Below are 22,074 nucleotides of genomic sequence, written 5' to 3'. Positions count from 1 at the left end.
TAAGGTTTTGGAATTTTTCCATTCTCATAATCGAGAGATGTGCATAATTATAGATTTCTTTTACCCAATTCTGTAATTTTCTTTTCCTCCTGTACTTTTATTTTCTGTCTTGCTTTTTAAAAAATTCTTTCACAGGATGTGGGCATCACTGGCTCGGCCAGCATTTATTGTTCATTCCTAATTTCCCTAGAGAAGGAGGTGGTGAGCTGCCTTCTTGAACCACTGCAGTCTCTGTGGTGTAGGTACATGCCCAGTGCTGTTAGCAAGGGAGTTCCAGGATTTTGACCCAGTGACAGTGAAGGAACCAAGTCAGGATGGCGAGTGACTTGGAGGGGAACTTGCAGGTGGCGATGTTCCCATGCATTTGCTGCCCTGCTCCTTAGAAGTGGTAGAGGTGCCAGGTTTGGAAGTTGCTGTCAACAGATCATTGGTGAGTTGCTGTGGCGCATCTTGTAGATGGTAAACACCACTGCTACTGTGCATTGGTGATGGAGGGAATGGATGGTGGATGCAATGTGAATCAATTGGGGCTGCTTTTTCCTGGATGGTATCAAGCTTCTAGAGTGTTATTGACTCCTCCCAGGAATGTGGAGGGTATTCTGTCACACTCCCGACTTGACCTTTGTAGATGATGGACAGGCTTTGGGGAGTCCATTGGTGAGTTACTTGCCCCAGAATTCCCAGCCTCTGACCTGCTCTAGCAGCCATGGTATTTATATGGCTGGTCCTGTTCAGTTTCTGGTCAATGCTAACACCCAGGATGCTGATAGTGGGGGGTTCAGTAATGGCAATTCTATTGAATGTCAAGGGGAGATGATTAGATTCTCTTCTGTTGGAGATGAGTATTGCCTGGTACCTGTGTGGCGCGAATCTTACTCGCCACTTGTCAGCCCAAGCCTGAAATTCATTCTGGATGTTGAAGGTCATGTAGAGGTCACACGTCAAAACATTCATGTATTGGGATAAGATTTGTTCTGTGAGGATGGCCTGCCTTACTTAAGAGAGTAACTATAAGAAGGGTAGCAGGGATAACCCAGGAAATTATAGGCCGGTGAGCTTGACGTCCGTGGTAGGGAAGTTGTTGGAGAGGATTCTTAGAGACAGGATGTATGTGCATTTAGAACGGAACAATCTCATTAGTGACAGACAGCATGGTTTTGTAAGAGGGAGGTCGTGCCTTACAAATTTGGTGGAGTTTTTTGAGGAAGTGACAAAAACGGTTGATGAAGGAAGGGCCGTGGATGTCGTCTATATAGATTTCAGTAAGGCATTTGACAAAGTCCCACATGGCAGGTTGGTTAAGAAGGTTAAGGCTCATGGGATACAAGGAGAAGTGGCTAGATGGGTGGAGAACTGGCTTGGCCATAGGAGACAGAGGGTAGTGGTCGAAGGGTCTTTTTCCGGCTGGAGGTCTGTGACCAGTGGTGTTCCGCAGGGCTCTGTACTGGGACCTCTGCTATTTGTGATATATATAAATGATTTGGAAGAAGGTGTAACTGGTGTTATCAGCAAGTTTGCGGATGACACGAAGATGGCTGGAATTGCGGATAACGAAAAGCATTGTCGGGCAATACAGCAGGATATAGATAGGCTGGAAAATTGGGCGGAGAGGTGGCAGATGGAATTTAATCCGGATAAATGCGAAGTGATGCATTTTGGAAGAAATAATGTAGGGAGGAGTTATACAATAAATGGCAGAGTCATCAGGAGTATAGAAACACAGAGGGACCTAGGTGTGCAAGTCCACAAATCCTTGAAGGTGGCAACACAGGTGGAGAAGGTGGTGAGGAAGGCATATGGTATGCTTGCCTTTATAGGACGGGGTATAGAGTATAAAAGCTGGAGTCTGATGATGCAGCTGTATAGAACGCTGGTTAGGCCACATTTGGAGTACTGCGTCCAGTTCTGGTCGCCGCACTACCAGAAGGACGTGGAGGCATTGGAGAGAGTGCAGAGAAGGTTTACCAGGATGTTGCCTGGTATGGAGGGTCTTAGCTATGAGGAGAGATTGGGTAGACTGGGGTTGTTCTCCTTGGAAAGACGGAGAATGAGGGGAGATCTAATAGAGGTATACAAGATTATGAAGGGTATAGATAGGGTGAACAGTGGGAAGCTTTTTCCCAGGTCGGAGGTGACGATCACGAGGGGTCACGGGCTCAAGCTGAGAGGGGCGAAGTATAACTCAGACATCAGAGGGACGTTTTTTACACAGAGGGTGGTGGGGGCCTGGAATGCGCTGCCAAGTAGGGTGGTAGAGGCAGGCACGCTGACATCGTTTAAGACTTACCTGGATAGTCACATGAGCAGCCTGGGAATGGAGGGATACAAACGATTGGTCTAGTTGGACCAAGGAGCGGCACAGGCTTGGAGGGCCGAAGGGCCTGTTTCCTGTGCTGTACTGTTCTTTGTTCTCTTTGTTCTATAGCTAATCGTGAGCTGTGAAAATTGATTGCTGAGGTAATTTATGATAAAGTCAAGAAGATTTGCAGTCAACGAGAGAGGATATTTATTCAATCTCGCTTCTGGCTCGAATCTGTTTATAGACACAGGAAGTTTCATTTGCAATATGTGTATAAAGCATCATTTGAGTTGATTTGTAAAATCACCTCTGCAAATAATTTATTTCCATCCCTCTCCTGCCATCGGTTCTCGTTACAGTTCCTTTAAGTTCAGACTCCTTGTCTTGCATTGGTAATACTGATGGCCTGGTTTCAGACTGACCCCACTGTGACCTCCTGCTTGGCCACGCACACAAGAAGATATAAATGTACTGTCCAATTCTTCCTTCAAGAAAAAATGCCGCAGACAGGGCTGTGGTGACCGGTCCGGCAGACAGGGCTTTGGTGACCGGTTCGGCAGACAGGGCTGTGGTGACCGGTCCGGTTCAGCAGACAGGGCTGTGGTGACCGGTCCGGTTCAGCAGACAGGGCAGTGGTGTCTGGTCCGGTCCGGCAGACAGGGCTGTGGTGACCGGTCCGGTCCGGCAGACAGGGCAGTGGTGTCTGGTCCGGTCTGGCAGACAGGGCTGTGGTGACCGGTCCGGTCCAGCAGACAGGGCTGTGGTGACCGGTCCAGTCCAGCAGACAGGGCTGTGGTGACCGGTCCAGTCTGGCAGACAGGGCTGTGGTGACCGGTCCGGTCCGGCAGATAAGACTGTGGTGACCGGTCCGGTCCGGCAGATAGGGCTGTGGTGACCGGTCCAGTCCGGCGGACAGGGCAGTGGTGACTGGTCCATGGCTCAGCTGAAGACCTTCACTTCTTCACTGCTGTTACCGAATGTGTTTCCGTGAAATATTCTTTTCAGTCAACAGGCACAATGCTATCATCTCCACAATCGAAAGTATAACTTCAGCTGTGTACATGATATTAAAACATCATGGTGGCATAGTGGTTAGCACTGCTGCCTCCCAGCTCCAGAACTGGGTTCGATTCCTAGCTTGGGTCACTGTCTGTGTGGAGTCTGCATGTTCTCCCCATGTCTGCGTGGATTTCCTCCAGGTGCTCTGGTTTCCTCCCACAGTCCGAAGATTTGTGGGTTAGGTGCATTGGCCGTGCTAAATTGCCCCTTAGTGTCCCGGGATGGGTAGGTTAGAGGGAGATTAGCCATGGTAAATAGGTGGGCTTACGGGGATAGGGCCTGGGTGGGATTGTGGTCAGTGCAGACTCGATGGGCCAAGTGCCTTTCTTCTGCACTGTAGGGTTTCTATGATTCTTCTATGACTCTATCTATGCATCCCATCATAATACAGCCTGTATCCATCCCATCGCATTACAGCCTGTATCCATCCCATCGCGTTACAGCCTGTATCCATCCCATCGCGTTACAGCCTGTATCCACCCCATCGCATTACAGCCTGCATCCACCCCATCGCATTACAGCCTGCATCCACCCCATCGCATTACAGCCTGCATTCACCCCATCGCGTTACAGCCTGTATCCACCCATCGCATTACAGCCTGCATCCACCCCATCGCATTACAGCCTGCATCCACCCCATCGCATTACAGCCTGTATCCACCCCATCGCATTACAGCCTGTATCCACCCCATCGCAATACAGCCTTCATCCACCCCATCGCATTACAGCCTGCATTCACCCCATCGCATTACAGCCTGCATCCACCCCATCGCATTACAGCCTGTATCCACCCCATCGCATTACAGCCTGTATCCACCCCATCGCAATACAGCCTGCATCCACCCATCGCATTACAGCCTGCATTCACCCCATCGCATTACAGCCTGCATCCACCCCATCGCATTACAGCCTGCATCCACCCCATCGTGTTACAGTCCATATTCTGCTTGCTTGACCCTTCTGCTTCAGAGTCAGGAGCTTGTGTTCAAGAGCCACACTATGGAGCTCATCCTCAGAGGCAATAGTGTGAGAGCTGAAACTGAGTCACCGTCTGTCTGTTCAGGTAGATTTTAAAGATTCCATGCTCGACACAAAGTTGGACAGAAGATTCTGCTTGTGTTCTGCTCGATGCTAAAATTCGTTAAAGAGAACATTTAAGCTTTCATTTGATTGCTTTTTGTGACTTCTAGCTATGCACAATATGGTTCAATTTTTGCCCATGCAAGAACAGTGACTGCACTTCAAAGTAATTAATTGCATGTGAAATATTTGGACATTTCTGAAAGACATGGGTGATGATTTCTTCCATGCAATTAATAATTTTAATACTGGAATCGTTCATCTGTTGGGTATTTGTATGTAACATAATATATAACATTAACCTTTTTGGATGTTCAGCCAACACATATAATTAAATATTCACAGACTGGGTATTTTTATAGTAATTTGTAATGTGCATGAAGATGGGACAGATAGGAATATTGGAAGCTTGGATCTTGTTCGTCTCTCTCTGCTGTCTTTTTGACACCCCTTTGATCTGGGTGATATTCTGACATGTTTCCAGTTATTCTGATAGTTGTGTGAATCGGCAATGGGAACAAAGACCAGATACATGTGAGAGATCGAGACAGTTGAGGAGTCCGTGAGAGAATGAGGAAGAGAAGGGACGGATACACGGGTGACAGCAGCAAGCGTGAGGGGCAGAGCGATCGAGGAAAGGGGAGAAAATAATGAAAGAGTAAGCAACAAAAATAATTAGTTGCAGTGGAAAGAAAGATGATTGTCAAAAGAGGGAAACACTTTGAGTCCATGAGCAGGAAATAGTCAGAGTCAGAGAATAAATACAACTAAAGGCTGGAAATTACAGCAGAACAGTAAGCGCCTGAGGGAGGAACACCAGATTAAGGGTTTGTGTAAAGACTCGATCAGATTATTGACTAAGGTTCATTTTAATGCATATGTGTCCTTTAAGACATTTCTGAAAACCTAGCTCTTTGACCAAGCTGTTAATGATCTAATATCACCTTCTGTGGCTCAGTGTCATATTTGCATTTTATTATGCTCCTGAGAAGCATCTTGAGATGTTCCATTACATCAACGATGCTATATCAATACAAGTTGTTTGTTTTCTAAGAAATTTCTCACAGAATGAAGTCATCACCTTACCACAGTATTGAAAGAAAGAAATTTTCAGATCAATCAATGTGTTGTGTAAAGAAAATACCAAAGAGTCAGTTTACAGAAAAACCCATCACTGCGGTCACTGATCACTTGATCTCCTATTGAGCGCATGGCTGCAGTTTGACACGTATAACACACTCAAAAGTAATTACCCTGAAATGCAGGTGATCCTAGTTCACCCGACCATCCGACTCAAGCCACAACCTGGGTTGTGCAGCAAACTCCCCGTGGCCTAGCATCGAAGGACTGCTCAATTGGAGGAAAGGAAGCCACAGTCCCTTTATAATGGCAATAGTTTAAAGGTCCAGCCAGATGTAAGGGTCTTTGGCAATGTAAGATTGTAGGACTGGGGTTGGTAAAGTGGCAGGGTCGGGGCGGTTCAGGTCAGGTTGGGCCTTGGGCAGTGATGATGGTGGTGTCAGGGGGGAGGGGGTGTGAGAGAGAGTCAGACATCCAAAGTTGGCGATTTAAATCACATTTTCAGATGGTTCCCAATGCAGCACAATTGCCCGAGGGATGTTTGCACTCAGAACCATCTGGGAATTTGCAGGATAGGTTCCCCAGCACACCTTTGGGTTACACCCCCAATACCACACCCTGGAGCTCAGAGGTTGTGGCCCAATGTATTTTAGTTTGTTTCTACCTGGTATCCAATAAAAAGGGATGTAATCCGTCACATTGAGAAGCTGTACAGAAACAAGTCTCCTCTATAAATGTGAAATCCATGCTGCTATCTGACAAAGCACAGAGACTTTTGGTCTGACTGACAACTCCTCACCTTTAATGTAGGAAGGAGAGAAGGAAATAGATTGAATGGGTGCAGTACGGAAATTGTGTTTAGACATTCTTCAGCATCATTAAGAAGCTTCACTTCAAACTTCAACTGCAGTTAATGAAATCATAACAGACCACTTATGAATTAATGGGTCATAATCTTATTCCAGGAATGAAAAAATATTGAGCATATGAAAGTTAATAAATGGATCGTGGGAGGTTTGATGCAATAAATTCAGACAAGTAGGAAAGAAAATAGATGACTCACCCAAACCTAAATGTTGTGAAGATTTCTGTAAATGTAAAGTACATGTCAATGGGTACTTCAGTTTGATCATCCTATGAAGGTCATTTAAGCTTGTTGTGACTTCTTTTAAATTTATTATTCCTGTCAAAACTATAATGACACAGAATTCACTTGATGGTTTTATTAGCATTATGGCCGTGTTATTTTTGTCATTAGATTACAACGATATAGCCTCTCAAATATCAAGAAAGGTGCTTTGCAGAGAAGTATTCAGATGAAAATGGGTGTCAAGCTAAAGAAGGATATATTATGAGGAAAATTGCATGCAAGGTAGGGTTTTAATTTGGGAGAGAGGTCGAGGGGATTAAGGATTTTGGAGAATGAGGTGGAAACAGCTAAAGGCACCGCTGTGAGGTGAAGGAGAGGTGAAAGCTCCAAGTTAGTAAAAGTATCCAGGTCTAGTCAATGCCATGAGGATAAGAATTTTGGACTGGAGCTCTTGAAAAACAGAAACCATTGCAGATGTACAAACCATGAAATATGTGTGCACCGTAAATGGATGGAAATGATTTTAGTTTGCCTCTGGCAGCTCTAACTTGGACCAGGAGCTACATTAATTGGTACTTGCGATTTTGTGAATCTGTCCTGGTGAGTGCAAGATGAAAAGCTTTGATAGGTTGTCTCTTTTTTCTAGCATTGCTTGGTATTTATTTTTCTTGGAGAATGGAAGATTGAGAGGTGATGTGTTTCTAACTCTTCACAACACTCAGAGGCATGGTGAAAGCCAATTCTTACTGAAATTGAAGCCTTTGATCTAGCTGAGAGTCAGTAGCCCAAGTGAAACTGGACTTATCAATTGGCCATCTCTGAATCAGACAGTGAGATATCAGTATTTCAAAAGAAAAATGTGGCTGTGTGCATATTCTCAGTTGCTCATGCCTAGGTTAAAACCTTTTGCAAATTATCCACTAAACAGATTGCAGAACAACCCTGTGAAATATGAGACCAAACTCTTCTTTCAGAATGGTCTTGAATTAACTGGACTATGGAATGTTTGCTGTCCATCCCTCGTTGCCTTGAAGGAATATCGGAGCCCTGGATTTGGTATTCCCATCACAATGTCAGGGAAGCTACCTGCTACTTACCACAAATAATTATATTGTTGCTCTAAGAAGTTTGGATTTCAGTTTCAGCACTTTAACAATCATGTGAATTCTCACAGTAAGCTGTTTAATGTGTGATGCAGTGTACACAACTTGTTTCACTCTTTGTTTCCACTGAATTAATGGCTGAAGGAACTGTACTGGTGAACTGTGCTCCACTTGGAATTTGAGACGGAAATGAGAAATTTGCTCACCGAACATTTATCTGTTCAACCACAATGAGTGAGAAATTGTGGTCAAATCCCTGTACTAGTCGTGGCCCTCTGAAATCCGAAAGCAATACCATACTATTGTTAGGGTACGGATCAGAAACCCTAAAGTATGTTCTGAAGCTTGACTGGACCATAACAGGTTTTTGCTATTTTGGCATCAGTGTGAGGATAAGATGTTTCACTCCATGTGACACACTGGGAAGCTTTTATCAAAACAAACTTTATTTTAACAATACAGTTTAACTATAGTGAACGAATTAGCTTAACTTTTATCAATGAAAATACTTAAACGTGACAAGATACAATTCTTAACTGTTAACCTATCTCTTTTATTCCAATTTAAGCAATATTCCTTTTATAGACTTAAACTCCTCTTCAAAATCAGTTAGAGATGCACAGGCTTGCATGCTTGGGCTGCCAATCCTTAAGCCTCCAGAACACCTCTAGAGAGAGAGACAAAGACCTATTTTTCCTAGCAGGTCCAAAACAGCAGCTTCCAGAGAGAGAAACCTCTTGCTATTTTCAAAACCCAGCAGTAACTGCCTGCTTTTCCCTGTAAGCTTAGCTCCTCCCCTTAGAGATGACTGTCTCTGCCAATCAACTTAATCAAAACCCTACTTTGAAATCCCATGGGAAAAATCAAATAAACAAAAATACGTTAACTCAGATTAAAACAAACATATGCCTAGCTAAAATCAATCATTATCCTGCATTCTCAGCATGTGAGCTGCTTGGTTTGTAGACAAATCGTCACCATATAAAACAAAGCTGAATTTTAAACAGACCCCTTACAAGAAACATGATATAAATACACTTCATAAAGGTGCTGTATCATCACACAACACTGAAGTCAACTTATAAAGTGGGTGAAAAATGTATGCCAAAGCTTGAGAATGAAGTTACAGATAAGATTCAAGACTTCAATGTCCCCTGCTTTGTTTGGTTCTGAAGTAGTCTTGCTTTCCCCTCCGTGGATCTATTTATGCACCTCTCTCTACTCCTAGAATAAGACAACACAAATCAGTGAATCATAGAATGGTTACAACATAGAAGGAGGCCATTCGGCCAGCTGTGTCTACGCCAGCTCTCTTGAAGAGCAATTCACCCAGTGCCACTTCCCTGTCTATTTCCTAAAGCCCTGCACATTTTTCTTTTCATAGAATGATCCAGTTCCCTTTTGAATGCCTCCGTCACACACTCAGGCAGTACATTCCACATTCTAATCTCTCACTGTGTGAAAGTTTGTCCTCATGTCACCATTGCTTATATTGTCAATTATTTTACATCAGTGAATTCTGGCTCCCGACCTTTCTACCAATGGGAACAGTTTCTCTCCATCTACTCTGTCCAGACCCCTCGTGATTTTTGAATGCCTCAATCGAATTTCCTCTCAACATTCTATGCTTCAAGGAGAACAGTCCCAGAATCTCCAATCTGTCTACTTGACTGAAGTTCTTTGACCCTGGAACCATTCTCCTGAATTTTATCTGCATCCTCCCTAATGCCGTCACCTCCTTCTGAAAGTGTGGGTACCAGAACTAGAAACAATATTTCAGTTGAGGCTGGACTATTATTTTTTAACAAACTTAATCTGGCATGTTTCCTGTTTTTCTGCTCGTGTCCACCAGCAATGCATGATGACACATTTGGTTGCGGCTGTCCTCTCTGATTCTCCATGAACAGAGACGCAGTTTCTTCCCCAGGCACCAGACTGGGCAGTGAACCCACTCCTCCTCTCCTCCATGATAATTCAGTTCAATTCCCGTCTACTGCGGATTCTTGCATCAAGCAGGAATCTATTGCTGGTCAAAATTCAGAAAAGCAATTGATAATTTACTTCCTTAGTTCATAAGATATAGGAGCAGAATTAGGCCATTCGGCCCATCGAGTCCGCTCTGCTATTCGATCATGGCTGATATGCTCCTCATCCCCATTTTCCTGCCTTCTCCCCATAACCCTTCAAGCCATTACCAATTACAAATCTGTCTAATTCCTCAAATTTACTCACTGTCCCAGCATCCACCACACTTTGGGGTAGCAAATTCCACAGATTCACAACCCTTTGGGAGAAGTAGTTTCTCCTCAACTCTGTTTTAAATTTGCTACCCCTTATCCTAAGACTATGACCTCTCGTCCTAGAATGCCCCACAAGAGGAAGCATCCGCTCCACGTCTACTTTATCCATACTTTTTATCATCTTGTATACCTCAATTTGATCTCCCCTCATTCATCTAAATTCCAGAGAGTATTGGCCTAAACTGTTGAATCTCTCTTCATAGGACACGAATCTCCAACACGAATCTCCATCACAGAGTGCCCTAACGTGATTCAGTCTGAAAATCAGGGGCCTATTCTCGGAGTTTCATTCGGGAAATCACACTGAAAAAACCAGCGGGATTTACTCCCATTTTCCTGCATGTTGGGGACTTGGAATTCTTTTGGGAGAATCCCGGCCAGAGTGTTTCCTTTGTACGGTTCAGAAGAGCCTGAAATTGAACTTTACGATTGATATTGACCGTGATGCAGCTTTTCACACATTGCATACAAGTTTGAGTTTGAAGGGTTTGAAACTATTTACAATCTATATTAACAACTTGGATACAGGGATAGAAAGCTCTGCAGCCAGATTTGCAGATGACACAAAAATAGGCAGAACAGTAAGTTGCAATGAGGAAATAAAGACCTTACAAATGGATATAGATAGGTTAGGAGAGAGGGCCAAAATGTGACAGATGGAGTTTAATGTGGATAAGTGTGAGGTTATGCATTTTGGTTGGAAAAATGGGAAGGTGACTTATTATCTAAATGGGGAGAGACTTCAGGGTGCTCTGGTGCAGAGGTCGGCAGCATAGCACTGAGCGGGCCACTGTGCATGCGCCAATCTGTCAGCGCCGAGATTGGTGCATGCAGTGACCCCCGTTTGCTGGCCTCCCAATTGCTGGCCAGCCCCCCCCCTCCCCCCACATACACCTGTTTAGCCCGATTTCACCCCCTCAACCCGGATGGCCAACCCCGTTCACCTCTTCCCTCCCTCTCCCAGTCATCACAAGTGCAGAGAGACTGCACGCACCCCCCCCCCCCCCCATCCCTTCTTGCCTTGCCCCCCTCGGCACTGTCTGATGCCCTTGGGCAGCGTCAGGGAAAACACTGGCATGGTCAGGCTGTCACTGCACAAATCTTAGTCTCGGAGATTCGTGGAGGCCGTGGCGCCCAGCGGGAAGCCTGCGAAACGGCCTCCGCTGATGTCTCTTGACGCGCTGCGCGACTCGAGCAGCCGAGCGGGCTGGGAGAATCTCCCCCATTTTAAGTTCAATTTTCCACCAGCGAGAGATTTACATTCTTTGGAAAAGTTCTTTGTGCAAGGATTCCAGAAAGCTCATTCAAGCTTCTCTGTCCTATTTTTATTGGGCTCTTTGTGTGAACCGAGCAAAATTACAGACAATATTGCAAGGGGGCATGAAATTAAAGTATTAAACCAAAATCTCTTTTTGTAGGATAGTTTTACAGCCAACAGGATGATGATATGTAATTAGTATGGTTAGAGTAAGAGTAACTGGGTTATTTGCAGCTTAGCATCAATGATTACAGCTTATTGTTGCCCTACGATGTTTTGATGTCAGCTCCTGAATTGGACACTATTTTTAAAGTAGTTCCCAGATGTATAAAAACATGCGCGGGCGCGCTGCCTTGAGAACTTTAGAGAAGGAAGTTCATGGTGATTTCCACTCTGGCATAATGGTACACTGCAGTTCCACAGACAGAAGGAACTTTGCTGTTTACTAGCTGCGGAGATGGAAACATGCACAGTGCCTAGGAAAGGGTAGGGCTGTGAATATCAAAAACTGAAATGAGGAGGCGAAAGAGGAACATGTCAGTAGTAATTCTTTAAAAAAACAAATCTAGTTCACATGAACCTGTGGATCAAGTATGTTATCTCTCCAAATAAAAGCAAATTACTGCGGATGCTGGAATCTGAAACCAAAAGAGAAAACGCTGGAAAATCTCAGCGGGTCTGGCAGCATCTGTAAGGAGAGAAAAGAACTGACATTTCGAGTCCAGATGACCCTTTGTCAAAGCTTTTCTCTCCTTACAGATGCTGCCAGACCTGCTGAGATTTTCCAGCGTTTTCTCTTTTGGTATCTCTCTGTTTTATAGGAAGATGTCGTGGAACTGATGCAGGAAATTTAATTATTCTTGTGCAATCTGAGATAATTTAGGCCTGATTTTAGAATTAGGATTATTCTGAGGATGTAAACTAACTGATATACATGAACAAATTCACCTTTGTGGAATGTTGTTTACCAGTCTAAAGGATGCACCCACATTGGTATCACAATTGACACGCTACATAACTGCTTATTGTCTACTCACAAGTGATCAAATGTAGCTTCTCCCTGACCTGAAATCTTGGGGAAAGAATTCTTCCTGGGATGAGGGCTTTACCTTATGCAGAAAGGTTGAGCAGATTGGTTCTGCATCCAATGCACTGTAGAAGAACGAGAGGTTATCTTATTCAAACATGTATGATCCTGATAGGAGTTGATAGTGTGGATATTGGGAGGAGGTTTCCTCTTGCCTGAGACTAGAACAAGGGAACGCAGTTTCAGAATAAGAGGTCCAAGTTTTTAAGATTGGGATGTAGAGAAAATGTTTCTCTCAGAGGGTCTTTATTCTGTGGAACTCTCTTCCTTAGAACGCAGTGGTGGCTGGGTCATTGCATTTATTCAAAGCAGAGATAAACAGGTTTTTGATAGACAAGGGAGTTGAGGATTATGGGGGACAGACAGGAAAGCGAAAGTGAGACACAACAAGATCAGCCACGATCCTATTCAATTATGGAGCAGGCTCCAAGAGCTAATGGTCTGCTCCTGCTTCTAAACCCTATGTTCCTAGCAGGGAATGTATAGTCGTATTGTCACTGAACTGATAAACCAGAATCCCAGAGCAACATCTGTGGAGCCAGGTTCGAATCCCAGCACGGCAGGCGGTGAAATTTGAATTTTAAAAAATCTGGTGTTCAAAGTCTAATCATGACCATGAAACCATTGTCGTAAAAACCCAACCGGTTTAATAATGTCCTTTAGGGAAGGAAATCTGCCATCCTTACCTGGTCTGGCCTGAACGTGACTCCGGATCCACAGCAATGTGGTTGAATCTTAGGGCAATTGGGGATGGGCAATAAATGTGTCCACATCCTGTGAATAAATTAACATAGAACATAGAACAGTACAGCACAGAACAGGCCCTTCGGCCCATGATGTTGTGCTGAGCTTTATCTGAAACCAAGATCAAGCTATCCCACTCCCTATCATCCTGGTGTGCTCCATGTGCCTATCCAATAACCGCTTAAATGTTCCTAAAGTGTCTGACTCCACTATCACTGCAGGCAGTCCATTCCACACCCCAACCACTCTCTGCGTAAAGAACCTACCTCTGATATCCTTCCTATATCTCCCACCACGAACCCTATTGTTATGCCCCCTTGTAATAGCCCCATCCACCCGAGGAAATAGTCTTTGAACGTTCACTCTATCTATCCCCTTCATCATTTTATAAACCCCTATTAAGTCTCCCCTCAGTCTCCTCCGCTCCAGAGAGAACAGCCCCAGCTCCCTCAACCTTTCCTCATAAGACCTACCCTCCAAACCAGGCAGCATCCTGGTAAATCTCCTCTGCACTCTTTCCAGCACTTCCACATCCTTCTTATAGTGAGGTGACCAGAACTGCACACAATATTCCAAATGTGGTCTCACCAAGGTCCTGTACAGTTGCAGCATAACCCCACGGCTCTTAAACTCCAACCCCCTGTTAATAAAAGCTAACACACTATAGGCCTTCTTCACAGCTCTATCCACTTGAGTGGCAAACTTTAGAGATCTGTGGATTAAGAAAAGAAAATGCATCTCAAATATTAAGATTCAGTCTTTTTCTAGAAATGTAATCAGCAACAGACTGTGAATATATTAACTAAAGAACATAGCCTGTGAACATGTCATTTAATTGATGTAATTTCTATTTAATAGCTCCAGTATTTTAAAAAATAACAATGATCCCTAAAGGGATGTATTGATTATTACAATCGAGATAAGCGTGAGAGGAATGCTGCTACTCACTTTTAAATACCTCCCAGTTCAAAAGCAACAGAGTATTTTCGTGTTTTCCCCAAATACCTATGCTGAAAATGAGCACTGGAGAGTTCACTCCTCCTGTCTCGTGAAGGTTTCATTACCTGCTTTTTAAGGATGGAGTATAATTTTTTTTTAAATTACAAAGTCAGTGCTCAGAGTGGACCGGGCAAACCCAAATCCATTCCTTGCTTGCTCCAAAAACCAAATTCAAAATCCAATTGAACCCAATTCATGGGCCTCACAAGAGAGAGACAAACAGCTGACAAGATAAGGCATTGTACCCCACCTTCGGCTTGATCTGAGCCAAAATGCCGAGAAAGTTTCATTTCCTGCTGCAGTCCGATCCAATTACCTCATTCAAGTGAATGTTGTTCCTTTGCGAAGATTAGCAGTCTATTATTCAGTGTGGACAACACTGCCAAGTGCAGTCTGCCCCCATGCTGCGTCTCTGCATGCACATTCATCAGGACTCTGGCACATGGACTGAATTGCCTGCTTTCACTGCCTGGCTGCTGGGCCTAGCTGTGCCTTTCCTGCCTATTTAGTACCCTGGCATGGACTGGGAATTGAAATCAGGATTTCCCTGCTCAACATGTAGTTAAACTAAACATGACAAAATACTGGTTGACCTTCCTCTTATCTTACTCTTTGGAAACCACTTGGTTCAGATTCCTGTATCTTTCCTTGTTTTTCAGAATGACGATGGGTCTCCAGTAATATCACCAACACAAGAACAAGCTGAGACTGTAAACTCTACAGATAAGGTAAATTGTTCCTCTTTCCTTCGCATGCAGGGTATTGAATATAGAAAGATATTTAAGTACAGTTTCTATCTATGTTACTGAGGCCACACAGGAAAGAAATGTGAAATATTCCCTTTGGTATTGAAATTAATATAAGCCAAATTGCTTAACACAATACATGGTAGGACAAATCATTATTGCATTGCGTACACAACCTCATTGTAATTACTTAAATTTTCTAACTCTTCTATCCCAAACAGGCAAATATTTACCATTTTTTCTTAAAGTTGTTGCTCTCTCCAAGTGTTAAATGGCTAAATTCACCTAAACCTGAGCACAGCTGTGTACAAATATGTGGGAATTTGAAACAAGAATTACATTTGTAGCCAATTTTTAATTGTGCTCATTTGATTCGCACACAATTTCTCCAACAAATTCCACCACAAGAAACAGTAGGTTTTCCAAAGCTATCAGGGATATTATAGTTATTACTGAAACATGACTAAGGGAGGGACAGAACAGGCAGCTCAATGTTCCAGGGTACAGAGGCTATAGAAAGATAGAACAGGAGCTAAGAGAGGAATCATAGAATCCCTACAGTACAGAAAGAGGCCATTCGGTCCATCGAGTTTGCACCGATCACAATCCCACCCAGGCCCTACCCCCATATCCCTACATATTTTACCCACTAATCCCTCTAGCCTACGCATCTCAGGACACCAAGGGCAATTTTTAGCATGACCAATCAACCTAACCCGCACATCTTTGGAGGGGGAGTTGCGTTTTTGATTAGGGAAAACATCACGGCAGTACTGAGAAGGGATATATCCGAAGGTTCACCCACTGAGTCTATCTGGGTTGAACTGAGAAATAAGAAGGGGGAAATCACTTCAGTAGGGCTGTACTATAGGCCCCCAAATAGTCAGCAGGAAATTGAGGAGCAAATATGTAAGGAGATTACAGATAGCTCCAAGAAAAATAGGGTGGTAATAGTAAGGGATTTTAACTTTCCCAGCATTGACTGGGACAGCCATAGTGTTAGGGGTTTGGATGGAGATAAATTTGTTGAGTGTATTCAGGAGGAATTTCTCATTCAGTATGTGGATGGCCCGACTAGAGAGGGGCAAAACTTGACCTCCTCTTGGGAAATAAGGAAGGGCAGGTAACAGAAGTGTTAGTGAGGGATCACTTTGGGACCAGTGACCATAATTCCATTAGTTTTAAGATAGCTATGGAGAATGATAGGTCTGGCCCAAAAGTTAAAATTCTAAGTTGGGGCAAGGCAAATTTTGATGGTATTAGACAGGAACGTTCAAAAGTTAATTGGAGGAGTCTGTGGGAAGGCAAAGGGACATCTGGAAAGTGGGAGGCTTTCAAAAGTGTGTTAACCAGGGTTCAGGGTAAGCACATTGCTTTTAAAGTGAAGGGCAAGACTGGTCAAAGTAGGGAATCCTGGATGACTCGGGATATTGAGGTCCTGGTCAAGAAGAAGAAGGAGGCATATGACATGCATAGGCAGCTGGGATCAAGTGACTCCCTTGAAGAGTATAGAGGGTGTAGGAGTAGAGTTATGAGAGAAATCAGGAGGGCAAAAAAGGGACATGAGATTGTTTTGGCAGATGAGGCAAAGGAGAATCCAAAGAGCTTCTACAAATACATAAAGGGCAAAAGAGTAATCAGGGAGAGAATAGAGCGTCTTAAGGATCAACAAGGTCATTTATATGCAGATCCACAAGAGATGGTTGAGATTCTATGTGAATATTTCTCATCAGTATTTACTATTGAGAAAGGCATGGATGTTTGGGAACTTAGGGAAATAGATAGTGATGTCTTGAGGAGTGTACATATTACAGAGAAGGAGGTGCTGGAAGTTTTAAAGCGCATCAAGATAGATAAATCCCCAGGACCTGATGAAGTGTATCCCAGGACATTGTGGGAGACCAGGGAGGAAATTGCGGTTCCCCTAGCAGAGATATTTGAATCATTGATAGTCACAGGTGAGGTGCCTGAAGATTGGAGGGTGGCAAATGTGCCTTTGTTTAAGAAGGGCTACAGGGAAAAGCCTGGGAACTAAAGGCCAATGAGCCTCACATCTGTGGTGCGTAGTTGTTAGAAGATATTCTGAGAGGATCTACAGGCATTTAGAGAGGCAAGGACTGATTAGAGATAGTCAGCATGGCTTTATGAGTGGAAAATCATGTCTCACGAATTTGATTGAGTTTTTTGAAGGGATAACCAAGAAGGTAGATGAATGAGGGCAGTGCAGTCGATGTTATCTACATGGACTTTAGCAAGGCCTTTGACAAGGTACCGGTATGGTAGGTTGTTGCGTAAGGTTACATCTCACGGGATCCAGGGTGAGGTCGCCAGTTGGACACAAAATTGGCTTGATGACAGAAGACTGAGGGTGGTTGTAGAGGGTTGTTTTTCAAACTGGAGGCCTGTGACCAGCGGTGTGCCTCAGGGATTGGTGCTGGGTCCACAGTTATTTGTCATTTATATTAATGATTTGGATGAGAATTTAGGAAGCATGGTTAGTAAGTTTGCAGATGACACTAAGATTGATGGCATAGTAGACAGTGAAGTAGGTTATCTAGGATTGCAATGAGATCTTGGTCAGTTGGGCCAGTTGTTGATGAATGGCAGATGGAGGTTAATTTAGATAAATGTAAGGTGATGCATTCTGGTAGATCGAGCCAGGGCAGGACTTATTCACCATGAGGCTTTTGGAGGATATAAAGAAAATAATTTTCAGGGCACTCCCCATATACAATGACGTCAGAAGTTCCACTCCTACTTCCCACCCCTATGAGAATCTAAAAAGCTACAACATGCAGAGTGAAATCCGATGATGACAGGAGAATCTGGAGCTGGAGTAGGCTATTCAGCCCCTCGAGCCTGTTCTGCCATTCAATAAAAGCAGCGCTGATCTGATTGTTGCCTGAACTCCATTTCTCTGCCTCCCCCAATAACCTTTGACTCCTTTGTTAGTTGAGAACTTACCTATCTCTGCTTTAAAATTATTCGCTGACTTCATCTCCACCACTCTTGGGGGAAGAGAGATTCAAAAACTCTTTAAAATTATCTTCTTCATCTTAAATGGGGCAACCCTTATTTTTAAACTCTGTCCCCTTGTTCTAGTCTCTCCCACAATGGGAAACATCCTTTCCATATACACTCTGTCAAGTCTCAATGATTCGAAATCTGATTGTCTGCCCTCACTGACCTCAGGAAGTTTGTGTACCTTTCAGTTAAAGTTGAAGAACATTATGTCCCTCTGTGCAAATCATTAACCTTTAGCTATAGCTAGAATCAATTACACAAATAGTCTTCACCTGCTCAGCCGCACTTAACATTGTAAATTGACCACTTATTGTTTACGACTTGTTTTCAGAATCTCTCTGTGATGGATGGTTCTTGGCTAAATGAGCTTTTCCTTACTAAGTTCTATTATTTGGTCAAAATTGGTTCTGCTGTGGGTCAGCACTCAAGCTTCTGGAACAGCCAGCAAAACACTAAGAAATGTAATCGGAGTATGTTGATTTCGCAGCAGCATTTTCCTGAAAGTGGACCATGGTGCTGTGTATCACTGTTACACTGCAATTCCACAACAGCTGTAAAACAGTTCCAAACTGTGTGTCTCTGTATTCTCAGCACTGTGACACTGTTCAGCTATGTGGTTTAAAGGTATTGGTCTTCATTCCCAGATGTTATACTCCAGTTTCTAAACTGCCTGTGCTTGTCAAATTACACAAGCTGTCTGAGTAGAATTAATTTCTGAAGATTTATTTCTGCATTGAGATTACTGAAATCTTGTGCCACAGCAGCTTCCTTCTCCTGCAGTACAAAGCTTCATTTGCCATTTCTCAAGTAGTGCTAATTGGGGACTCTACGGTGAGAGGGTCAGATAGGCGTTTTTGCGGACACAGACGGGACTCTCGGATGGTGGTTTGCCTCCCTGGTGCAGGGGTCCGGGGTGTCTCTGGTCGAGTCCCAGAAATCCTGAAGGGGGAGGGAGAGGAGCCCAAGGTCGTGATGCATATAGGTACTGCTGACATCGGTAGGAAGAGGGAAGGGGTCATGAAAAGAGAATATAGGGAGTTGGGTAGACAGCTGAGAAAGAGGAATGCAAAGGTAGTAATCTCGGGATTGCTGCCTGTGCCGCGGGAGAGTGAGAACAGGAATCGGTGGAGAATTAATGCGTGGCTGAGGGACTGGAGCAAGGGACAAGGATTTGGGTACTTGGATCATTGGGACCTCTTTAGGGGCAGGTGTGACCTGTTTAAAAAAGACGGGTGGCACTTGAATCCCAGGGGGACCAATATCCTGGCGGGAAGGTTGGCTAAGGCTACTGGTGAGACTTTAAACTAGAAAGGTTGGGGGGAGGGAATCGGAATGAGGGGACTGAGAGCGAGGAGGTTAGCTCGCAAATAGATAAGGAATGTAGACAGGGTAAGAGGGAGGTTAGACGAGTGAGGGAGAAGGGAAGTGCTCAGGCTGAAGGTCTGAGATGTGTCTATTTTAATGCCAGGAGTGTAGTGAATAAAGTGGATGAGCTTGGAGCGTGGATTGCTGCTTCGAATTGTGATGTGGTGGCCATTACGGAGACTTGGATGTCTCAGGGACAGGACTGGGTGCTTCAGGTGCCGGGTTTTAGATGTTTCAGGAAGGACAGGGAGGGAGGCAAGAGAGGGGGGGGAGTGGCACTGTTGATCAGGGATAGTGTCACGGCTGTAGAGAAGGTGGACGCCGTGGAGGGACTGACTACGGAATCTCTGTGGGTGGAGGTTAGGAACAGGAAGGGGTCGGTAACTTTGCTGGGTGTTTTCTATAGGCCGCCCAATAGTAACAGAGATGTTGAGGAGCAGATGGGGAAACAGATCCTGGAGAGATGTAGGAATAACAGAGTTGTCGTGATGGGAGATTTTAATTTCCCAAACATAGATTGGAATATCCCTAGGGCTAGGGGTTTGGATGGAGAGGAGTTTGTTAGGTGTGTCCAGGAGAGTTTCCTGACACAGTATGTGGATAAGCCTACTAGAGGAGAGGCTGTTCTTGATCTGGTGCTGGCTAATGAACCTGGACAGGTGGAGGATCTCTCGGTGGGTGAGCATCTTGGGGATAGCGATCATAATTCTATCTCCTTCACGATAGCATTGGAAAGAGATAGGGTCAGGCAGGCTAGGAAAGTGTTTCTCTGGAGTAAAGGGAAATACAGTGTCATCAGGGAGGAAATTAGACGGGTAAATTGGAAGGAGGCATTCTTGGGGAAAAGTGCCGAAGGAAAGTGGAGGATTTTCAAGGAATGTTTGTCTGGAGCTCTGCATGACAACGTTCCGATGAGACAGGGGGGTGTTGGTAGGGTACGGGAACCGTGGTGCACGAAGGTTGTGATGAACCTGGTAAATAAGAAAAGAGAGGCGTACAGAAGGTTCAGAGAGCTAGGAGGTGTTAAGGATTTAGAGGAGTATACGCGATGTAGGAAGGAGCTTAAGAAGGAAATTAGGAGAGCGAGAAGGGGTCATGAGAAGACCTTGGCGGGTAAGATTAAGGAGAATCCCAAGGCTTTCTACAAATATGTCAAGAGTAAAAGGATGAGATGTGAAGGCATAGGACCCTTAAAAGGTGAAGGGGGAAAAGTTTGTGCGGAACCGTTAGAAATGGCGGAGGTGCTTAATGAATACTTTACCTCGGTATTCACGGTGGAAAGGGATCTGGGTGGTTGTACTGCTGGATTGCGGAGGACAGAAAGGATCGAGCATGTGGACATAAAGAAAGAGGATGTGTTGGAACTATTGAATGGCATCAAGGTTGGTAAGTCGCCGGGACCGGATGGGATGTACCCCAGGTTACTGTGGGAGGCGAGGGAGGAGATTGCGGAGCCTTTGGCGATGATCTTTGCATCGTCGATGGAGACGGGAGAGGTTCCGGAGGATTGGAGGATTGCGGATGTGGTCCCTATATTCAAGAAAGGGAACAGGGACAGCCCGGGAAATTACCGACCGGTGAGTCTAACCTCAGTGGTTGGTAAGTTGATGGAGAGGATCCTGAGAGACAGGATTTATGATCATCTAGAGAAGTTTAGTATGATCAAAAGTAGTCAGCACGGCTTTGTCAGGGGCAGGTCGTGCCTTACGAGCCTGGTTGAGTTCTTTGAAAATGTGACCAAGCACATTGACGAAGGAAGAGCGGTGGATGTGGTCTATATGGACTTCAGCAAAGCGTTCGATAAGGTCCCCCATGCAAGACTTCTTGAGAAAGTGAGAGGGCATGGGATCCAAGGGGCTGTTGCCTTGTGGATCCAGAACTGGCTTGCCTGCAGAAGGCAGAGAGTGGCTGTGGAGGGGTCTTTCTCTGCATGGAGGTCAGTGACCAGTGGAGTGCCCCAGGGATCTGTTCTGGGACCCTTGCTGTTTGTCATTTTCATAAATGACCTGGATGAGGAAGTGGAGGGATGGGTTGGTAAGTTTGCTGACGACACCAAGGTAGGTGGTGTTGTGGATAGTTTGGAGGGATGTCAGAAGTTGCAGCGAGACATAGATAGAATGCAGGACTGGGCGGAGAAGTGGCAGATGGACTTCAACCCGGATAAGTGTGTGGTGATCCATTTTGGCAGATCCAATGGGATGGAGCAGCAGTATAAAATGAAGGGTACCATTCTTAGCAGTGTAGAGGATCAGAGGGACCTTGGGGTCCGGGTCCATAGGACTCTTAAATCGGCCTCGCAGGTGGAGGATGCGGTCAAGAAGGCGTATGGCGTACTAGCCTTCATTAATCGAGGGATTGAGTTTAGGAGTCGGGAGATAATGCTGCAGCTTTATAGGACCCTGGTTAGACCCCACTTGGAGTACTGCGCGCAGTTCTGGTCACCTCATTACAGGAAAGATGTTGAAGCCATTGAAAGGGTGCAGAGGAGATTTACAAGGATGTTGCCTGGATTGGGGGGCATGCCTTATGAGGATAGGTTGAGGGAGCTTGGTCTCTTCTCCCTGGAGAGACGAAGGATGAGAGGTGACCTGATAGAGGTTTACAAGATGTTGAGGGGTCTGGATAGGGTGGACTCTCAGAGGCTATTTCCAAGGGCTGAAATGGTTGCTACGAGAGGACACAGGTTTAAGGTGCTGGGGGGTAGGTACAGAGGAGATGTCAGGGGTAAGTTTTTCACTCAGAGGGTGGTGGGTGAGTGGAATCGGCTGACGTCGGTGGTGGTGGAGGCAAACTCGTTGGGGTCTTTTAAGAGACTTCTGGATGAGTACATGGGATTTAAT

The 22,074-nt window shown here is 44.8% G+C and overlaps 1 protein-coding gene and 1 long non-coding RNA gene across 2 annotated transcripts in view; one reads left to right on the top strand and one right to left on the bottom strand.

Annotated features, from left to right (window-relative positions):
* The window catches only part of LOC144480179 (serine-rich coiled-coil domain-containing protein 2-like), a 612,858-nt gene that overhangs the window by 413,469 nt on the left and 177,315 nt on the right, over positions 1 to 22,074 (top strand). The window contains exon 7 of the mRNA XM_078199331.1: positions 14,759 to 14,827. Within this exon, the coding sequence (XP_078055457.1) occupies positions 14,759 to 14,827 (69 nt within the window). The remainder of the gene's footprint in view (positions 1 to 14,758; positions 14,828 to 22,074) is intronic.
* Positions 8,267 to 14,425, bottom strand: LOC144480180 (uncharacterized). Its single transcript, XR_013495628.1, has 4 exons — positions 14,350 to 14,425; positions 14,049 to 14,167; positions 13,043 to 13,130; positions 8,267 to 9,737 (listed from the first exon to the last, which is right to left on the bottom strand). It is a non-coding gene; the product is annotated as an uncharacterized LOC144480180 (long non-coding RNA).

This window comes from Mustelus asterias, chromosome 28 (genome assembly GCF_964213995.1).
Source record: "Mustelus asterias chromosome 28, sMusAst1.hap1.1, whole genome shotgun sequence".
Lineage (NCBI taxonomy): Eukaryota > Metazoa > Chordata > Chondrichthyes > Carcharhiniformes > Triakidae > Mustelus > Mustelus asterias.
Note: the sequence above shows the minus strand (reverse complement) of the source record. Positions and strands in the feature narration are given on the sequence as shown.